We start from the raw sequence: 8,377 nt of genomic DNA on the forward strand, positions 1-8,377 counted from the left end.
CTGCTGCTGCCGCCGGTGACTCCATCCCGTCCGCCGCGTACACGGTCGACGGGAGAGCAGGTCTCCGAAACCACGCCCGTCTGGTTCCTGTACGGGGTGAGGGGCGAATAGGTTTTTGGGCAGCGATTACGCGACTGCTCACTTCCGATCGTCTACTTCCTCTACGTCCGCGTCGCCTTCATCATCACCATGTCCACCGACGCCGAACGTGCCGCAACCGAGAAAGCTGAAGCTGACAAGAAGGCCGCCGAGGACGCCGCTGCTGCCACCAAAGCCGCGGCCTCTGCATGGCCTACTGGAGGGTATAACTCGTTTATCCCGCTCCTACTGTTTTCTGTTTTAACCATGCTAGCGTTATACGTAGATCTTTCTGCAATTAGCGTAGTATGTGCTACTTTAACTGAATATCAGTATGCGATCATATGTGTCAATGCCATGCTAGTGATTTACTCGTGGCTTAATTTAATCGAGAAATTGCCTATTTATTCAACATACACCCCTCGCGATGACCTCCCGAGATGGTGGTAGGAATATGCTATCAATTCACCAGTACCTGGTAGTTTAATTACTCTGTATGTATGATCTGACATGGACATCCTGCAGACATAAACAAATCGGATAAAGTAGATTAATATAAACATGAGTGAATCATGGTGGTATATACAATTTGTTAAAGGAGAATGACCAGCAAGGAGGGAGCTAGTACGATACCTCGTAAGATAGCCATGTTGGCAATGGATGTAGAGTGCATTTTGCCAGTAGACGCCACGATAAAGAGACTGGTCATACCACCAATTCGACTGCATGTCGGCGACGATCCCGTCAGCCTCCCCTTCTCGAAGGAAGGTCGTCTCGTCCCATCGCTGAGTCACCGACGAGAACACATGGATGAGGTATGACACGGGAGGCCATTCCAATTCGAGCAACGGATTGTCGTCGTCGGATTCGCCGTCGGCTGGAAGTCGCCATGGTACGCGTGGGATCAGAAAGACCTGGTAGTGCGGTGACACGGCGGGCTCGAACGCGAGGTGGGCGGTGTATTCTAATCCTGGCATGTGCGGCAAGGGGCGTTTGGGCAAACGCGCCCACCGACGGGTGGCCGGGTTGACGACGTACTCGCGCGGGCGCGGCAGTGCATCGTCGCTCGACTCATGGCAAAGCAAAAGGCCCTCGCAGTGGTCCGTGACCTTGACGCCCATGTACGGCAGGAAATAGAGCCCTCCGTCGATCGCCGGGCCCCTCGAGGGGCGGAAGAAGAACTCCGAGAACGAGAAGTGCCACTCCGTGAAGGTGATGAAGATGCCGTGCACCGAGCGCGAAAGCATGCTGCCGCGCAGGCGGTTGTCGACTGCGTCGCGCCACGCCTTGCAGACCCGCCAGGCCTCGGCCAGGATGTGCGGGGGGAGACGCCGGAGGACCTCCGCGAGCGCGTCGTCCGGTAGCGCGACCGGCTCCGATGCCATCATTGATCGATCTCGGTTTGAGATCACACTCCTGAGATCTAGATTGGAATTGGGGGCTAGAGAACGAGCAGAAGAAGCTGGGATTTGGGGTTCAGCGTGTATGAAGACAGTTCGTACTACTCTCGCTGTGTCACGCTGTACATCACACATTCCTCTCCATCTACTGTCCCACGCTGTACTTATACATCGGCTGAGAGAAACCCACGCGCGACGTGGTCACACCTAACACGGACGAACGCATGCGCATGCCAATTGACGATTTTTTTAATATGGCGGAATATATTTGGAACTGTTTGAAACCACGTGTTATAACTCGTAATTATGCGGCTAATTCCGTAATACAAACATTTAGCAATAATCTGTTCGTCTTAAAAAGACAGTTTTAGATTTATCTAGATACATCTCTAGATACATATGTATCTAGACACATTTTGTCTAGATACAGATGACCATACAAGTTTTCTTGGCTAAGCTAGCTTGCCATACAAGTTTCCTTCTCCGCTAAGCAAGCTTACCCTACAAGCAAATTTCACTACTAAAAAACCTTGTCATGCAAGTTTGCTTCACTACTAAGGAAACTTGTGATGCAAGCTCCTTCCGCTCCAAGATATCTCATAGATAAGCTTTGAGAGATGAAGTAATTTGGTGACCAAGGAATGTAGCAAACTTATGAAGCAAGATTTCTTATGGGCTAAGGAATGGATGGCTTTATATGGTCTCCTTTTTGGGAGCATTTGATAAATAAATAAAAACACAAGGGTGTCGAGTAGCTTACTTGATCTTGTACACAAATCCACTAAAGATTAATGCCCAAGATCTCCCAAGTTTCTCCCAGTATATGTTGTGTTCATTGATCTGCTAATCATGATTGTGCAATGGGTTCTTCTGTGTTATTGAATGTCATAATTGGCAAGTGTGGTCAAGCGACTCTTGTGTCAGCGCCAAAGTTTCACAACTGGAACTCTCATGTATTGATCAAAAAATATATAGAATTATGATGTACTTTATTCGCTTAGGTTATTTCCGCGTCTCATGTATAATTTTTATTTTTCAAATGCAGGTATACTATGGGCAAGCTTCTTATATCTCAAGAGAAAACCATCATGATATCTGCTCCAAGAAACATAAGTTGTGGGCAAAATGTACTAAAAGGTAATGTAAATATATTTAATTAATTTCATTTGTACATTCCTCTATGTTTTTCTTGAAAAAATTAAGTCATCATGTAGGTTACAGACCCGTGGTCTTAGATGATGACATGATGTATTTTTGAATTTGGAAATGCAGGACTCCTTTTGCAAGTAATCCAGTCCTTTGTTTTATTATTGTAGTAAGCATAATTGTTACCTTTTCGTATTTATACGATTGTCTTCTATTAAATCTGATAATCTAAACGAAAAGTTATAAAACATACTCTTATTTCCAATTTGGAACATTATCGATTTAAAATTTATGCAATGTTAAAGGGATACTGTTAAAGGGGTGCATCAGGGTAACTTTAGCTCCAGCTCCGCCCCTGTCTAGATACAGATGACCATACAAGTTTTCTTGGCTAAGCTAGCTTGCCATACAAGTTTCCTTCTCCGCTAAGCAAGCTTACCCTACAAGCAAATTTCACTACTAAAAAACTTGTCATGCAAGTTTGCTTCACTACTAAGAAACTTGCGATGCAAGTTCCTTCCGCTCCAGGATATCTCATAGATAAGCTTTGAGAGATGAAGTAACTTGGTGACTAAGGAGTGTAGCAAACTTATGAAGCAAGATTTCTTATGGGCTAAGGAATGGATGGCTATATATGGTCTCCTTTTGGGAGAGTTTGATAAATAAATAAAAACACAAGGGTGTCGAGTAGCTCACTTGATCTTGTACACAAATCCACTAAAGATTAATGACCAAGAGCTTCGGAGTTTCTCCCGTACATGTTGTTTTCGTTGGTCTGCTAATCATGATTGTGCAATGAGTTCTTCTGTGTTATTGAATGTCTTGATTGGCAAGTGTGATCAAGCGACTATGGTGCCAGCCCCAAAGTTTCACAACTGGAACGAGGTGTGAACCTCGGATAATGTATAACTCAGACGATATATTGTATTTTGGCTCATCTATTTTTTGTCTGCTTTTTTGTTGCGGAAATTGAGAGCATTTATTAAATAAAGATGGTCATGGAGTCATCACCCATGAGGCTAGTGACCAAGAAGGAAGGAGCTAAGTTAGGTCAACCCCCACTCGGCTGAAGCGAGCAAGAATGCTCCGCACACAATTGGACTGGGAGATTGGCAGCTCTGTTAACATGTTGAATTACAAACGAATTAGCTGCAAGAGGGGCCTGCGACAATACGACCGATCCTTCCCTACCTCTTCCTTCTCGTCACAGACATTCTCCATCGGTTCATTGCGCGGGATCCACTACCCCGACAGCCCCTAGCTGACGACGCCTCATGTCCCCTGAGTCAATACACGGATGACATGCTCATCATCACGAGAGCTAGCGTCGAGGCAACGACTTGGATGAAGGCGATCATGGACAGGTTCTCCAACGCCATCGTGCCCATGATCAATTTCAGCAAGTACGGTGCCATGGTCCAGGGGTGCCACTGGACACCGTAACTCAACCCATCAGGCCGACGTAGGCCCCCCATGCTAATATTGGGCCCCAAACTCTAGCCTGGCTTATGGGCTCTCCAAGAAGAAGGATATCGGCATTTGTGTCATACAAGTCAAGGAGACCGGACCGACATTGGACTCCTCCAATCACCATAGATCGCTTAGGACTCTATAGCCCTAATCATGTTGCTGATAGCCGAGCAAAGGCTACTTTCCATTCCAGAACATCATCTTTTTGCAATTCAAATCCCCGAACTTTATTTCATCACAACTTGTAAATAGCGTTGCTATTATACAGTGAATAAAGTCCTATTCCTATAAACGAAAATAGCTAATTGACACCATTTACACATGTTGTACAAAATTATTTATTTATTATTGGGAAAGACCACGGATTTTTTTAACAGATGAAAGACCATGAATTGACTATTATTTATTTGCGTCATTGGAAAATTTTGCTGTGCCGAAGGTTTTGCAAGCGTTGGAGAAAAAGAAAGAACCGAACATAATACAGGAAGAGTTTTCAAAATTTCTATTGCCGTTTAGTTAAACCTTTTTTCACTCACTGGATGTGAATGCTCGCGCTGAGTTACCCATGAGAGCCATCATCACTAGTTCACTACGTACAAAAACAAGGTGAAAGTTCCCATATACAGTTAGCTGCTGAAACAAACATAGGTAAACTATATATCCTATCCAAAGTAACACTGTTTCACATCGGTAAATACACCGGCTCATTTGCACATTTTTGTTGAAACTATCATGAGGGAAAGGCTCCCCACCTGAATAAATTTTTATTTTTTGTTTTTGTTTTTACAAACTAGACAAGGCGAGAAGTAAAGAAGTCTCGCCACAGACCGGTGTGAATTTTGTCTTCCACCTTCCTAAGGCGGTGAGACCACAAAGTGAGGTCCACGATGATACCCCTAATTACATCAAGGGAAGCAACAAGAACGTTTCTAAAAGTTTTGGCATTTCGAGCATCCCAAATTTTCTAGATGATAAGCAGGAGAATAAAAGGTCACAGAGACATAGGGAGACCCGGATGTCCATGAGAGGCCCAGAGGTCCGCAATGGGGGAGGAGCATGGTTGGAGGCCAATGGCATCCCAAACTGCACGAGCCGCTGGACAGTGAAAGAAGAGGTGGGCCCGGTCTTCGGGCGCTGCCGCACATCGAGGACAGGCAGCGGAAAATTTGCACATTTTGAAACAGCGGCATCACATCTACGAGTGATTAAACAGTTTGTGGTTTCGTAAACCTGATCGCAGGCACCCACCAGGAAGCAAGAACCTAAACTTGTTTGCGTTCTTGACCAAATAGGAAGGCAGATGCATGGCAGACGCTGAGCTGGGTATGGCAGTCCCTGGGCTTGGTATGCCGCGAAGGAAATCAGATATGAAGCAAGATTCGCAAGAACACAATGATTTGATTCTAATTTCTAAAATAAATACCTGATAATTGGCAAAGATGACAGTAATATACTTCTAATCCTAGACAAACATGTTAGAAGTGGCAGCATCATCACCTATAGATATTAAAATCACTTTTACTACTGGGAGCTACTATTTGTATTACAAAACATCCCACTAACTTCAGCGCCAAATGTGGTTTTATGTATGTATCATGACTGTTTAGTACTTTTACAACGCTTAACGTTCTACCAGTCTGGATCAAAATACTAATGAAAAAAACAGCTTGAATAATTTGAATAGCAGAGTGCAAAACTTGATACGGGATTTTGCAAAAGTTCAGTTCACACATTGCTTCAGAGAAGCAAACACTGCAGCAGATGGCTTAGCTAAACATTGATATAATTCTAGATCCCCTAGCTTTTGGGACGTTTCTATCCCTTATTTTATTTCCCACCTTTGAAAATGACCTATCTATTATATGAGAAATAAAGTCGTTTTGCTGTCAAAAAATATTTCATTTTTTATGTATGTGTATATCAGTATATATGCATACATATACGCTGAGGGATCCTTCAAAATTACTGGTGGACATTGTAAGCTTTCTTTGCCTTGTTTCAAAAAAAAAATTGGGAATGATAAAGTCACATAGACGGGAATAACAAAGTCACATAGTCTACAAGGCAAACCGAATTGTGCAGAGTACCAAGACAAGGCTCCGACGTTGAGCATAAATAGATAAGTAAGGCATAATAAATGAACCTGGCGAACGATTAGGGCATCTGATTTGCAAGTACCTACTCATCTTTGTTTCCAGGAAACTAATCAAGTAGGTAGGATCCAACGATGGCAGTGACTAGCTATATGGTGGCCTTGCCAAGGTTGAACTTTGTTTCCCCGGTGAGAATCGCCTTGCACTTCATGATGGTGACCGTGGGTTCCTACCGAGTCGCGATGTGGCGTCTGCGACGAACCTTGGTGGCAGAGTCCTTCACCCTCTTGGCGCGCCCGCAGTGCTTGCGCAGCTCGTACTCGCCCATGTAGGTACAGTTGGATTCGTCCTTAAGTTGAGCTTCTTGTTCCAACTTTTCCCTATATAGCTTCTCGTCTTCAAATAGAGATTCTAATTCATTTCCAGGAAACTCGCCCATCCAGCAAGGCGTGTATGGGAAAGATGTGTCTGTCTTTCCATATGGTGGTTCATCGTAAACTGCTCCCATCCATGGCCTTGAACTGCCCAAGTCCTGAAATTTTGAGATGTTTCAGTCATAGGCCAGTCCTCTGGTTGTTATTGCAGATGAAATCAAGAAGACAACCTCCTTGTAAGGATGAAATCCAAGGAGGAAATAATCTCCATCGGCGTCTTCAGCCTCTTCAACGACGTTTTCAGTGTCAATAACGTTATCCTCACCAGAGTTCCAATCATATTTCTCTTCCACGGTCGCTTTGTGATTCTCGGGATCTTCAGAGCACCACTTACGGTAGTTAACATCTTGTAAGATCCATTGTCTGCCCACTTGTTGAGCATAGTCATCATGTTCAAAGGTCTTAAGACATGTATCATGTTTTAATATCCATTCTATTCGACCGCATGATTCACTGAGATACCAAACCTGAAGTCGACTCCGGTCATCAAGTATTGCATAATACACCCCTCTCAACGATCTCCCGAGATGGTGGTTATTGGGATATCCCATCAATTCACTGACACCTGGTAGTTTAATTACTCTGTATGTGTGATTTGACAAGGACATTCTACAAACATAAACATTAGGATAAAGTAGATTAATAACAACACGAGTGGATCATCGTGGTATACCCATCGCATTTGTTGAAAGAGAATGACAACTGAGGAGGGAGCTACTACGGTACCTGGTAAGATAGCCATGCCGGCAATGGATGTAGAGCGCGCTTTGCTGGTGCTGGTAGACGGCATGATAACTATACTGATAACGATAGTGATCATACCACAAATTCCACTGCATGTTGGCGACGATCCCTGCAGCCTCCCCTTCCCGAAGGAAGGTTGTCTTCTCCCATCGCCGAGTCACCGACGAGAACACATGGATGAAGTATGACGCAGGGGGCCACTCCGATTCGAGCAACGGGTTGTTGCCGTCGGTTTCGCCGTCGCAGGGCAGTGGGGCGCGTGGGATCAGAAAGACCTGGTAGTGCAGCAAGACAACAGGAAAATGATCCCACTATTTCTATTTATCTCAACATGCACACATGCCGCCTCATCCACACCACTATTTTTATTTCTCTCAAAACATCCATGGAAAATGTTACTTATACTATTTCTCTCAACATGACACGTCGCACTTCATCAGCCCCACTATTTTTATTTCTCTCAATATGCATGAAAAATACTAGTTCTATATTCTATCAATATTTTACAGCTATATAGTAATCAAATACAGAAAATCATATGTATTTTGTCTCCGTTCTCATCGTCAAATTTCACACAATCAAATCTTATAAAAATAATATATTGCAACCAATTTTCAGAACGACGTGTGAGATATTATCTAGTCATGTAGTTCTCCAATCCTATGACCGAAGATGGATTGTCGTGTAGTACTAGTTATTGTACTCTCTCTGTAAACTAATATAAGAGTTAGTGATCTAAACATTTTTATATTAGTTTACGGAGGGAGTATGTGTTTAGGTACAGTCCCGACTATATTGCATCTCATGATAAGACTCAAAATGAACGTGTGCTTGGTTGGCTTAACTGATGTGCGAAACTTGGTTGTCCGGATTTGGCCAGAAGGTTGAAGAGCTGGCACTAGAAACATTACGTCTTGCCGATCGTCCTCGTGATCCACGAGATCCACGCGCCCTCGTCGTTCGCATGTGTACGTACGTACGGCTCTGCCTCCCGTCGTACTGAAATGACTAG

At 44.0% G+C, this 8,377-nt stretch overlaps 1 protein-coding gene and 1 long non-coding RNA gene across 2 annotated transcripts; one reads left to right on the plus strand and one right to left on the minus strand.

Moving 5' to 3' along the window:
• Positions 1-406: 406 nt before the first annotated feature.
• Positions 407-1,626, minus strand: LOC123141021 (uncharacterized). Its single transcript, XM_044560270.1, has 2 exons — positions 712-1,626; positions 407-597 (listed from the first exon to the last, which is right to left on the minus strand). The coding sequence occupies exons 1-2, from the start codon at positions 1,611-1,613 to the stop codon at positions 483-485; spliced, it is 1,017 nt and encodes a 338-aa protein (XP_044416205.1). The 5' UTR covers positions 1,614-1,626; the 3' UTR covers positions 407-482.
• A 582-nt stretch (positions 1,627-2,208) lies between these two features.
• On the plus strand, positions 2,209-7,000 carry LOC123141022 (uncharacterized). The gene is made up of 3 exons (XR_006470128.1): positions 2,209-2,431; positions 2,524-6,519; positions 6,614-7,000. It is a non-coding gene; the product is annotated as an uncharacterized lncRNA (long non-coding RNA).
• Positions 7,001-8,377: the final 1,377 nt, after the last annotated feature.

The sequence above is a fragment of the Triticum aestivum genome, chromosome 6D (assembly GCF_018294505.1).
Source record: "Triticum aestivum cultivar Chinese Spring chromosome 6D, IWGSC CS RefSeq v2.1, whole genome shotgun sequence".
Lineage (NCBI taxonomy): Eukaryota > Viridiplantae > Streptophyta > Magnoliopsida > Poales > Poaceae > Triticum > Triticum aestivum.

What these genes read in the sequence shown, in the direction of transcription:
- LOC123141021 (XM_044560270.1), bottom strand. Translation starts at nt 1,613, where the DNA reads ATGTGTGATGTACAGCGTGACACAGCGAGAGTAGTACGAACTGTCTTC. An exon ending in CAACATGGCTATCTTACGAG is followed by an intron (nt 598 to 711) that starts GTATCGTACTAG and finishes TTATGTCTGCAG; the next exon opens with GATGTCCATGTCAGATCATA.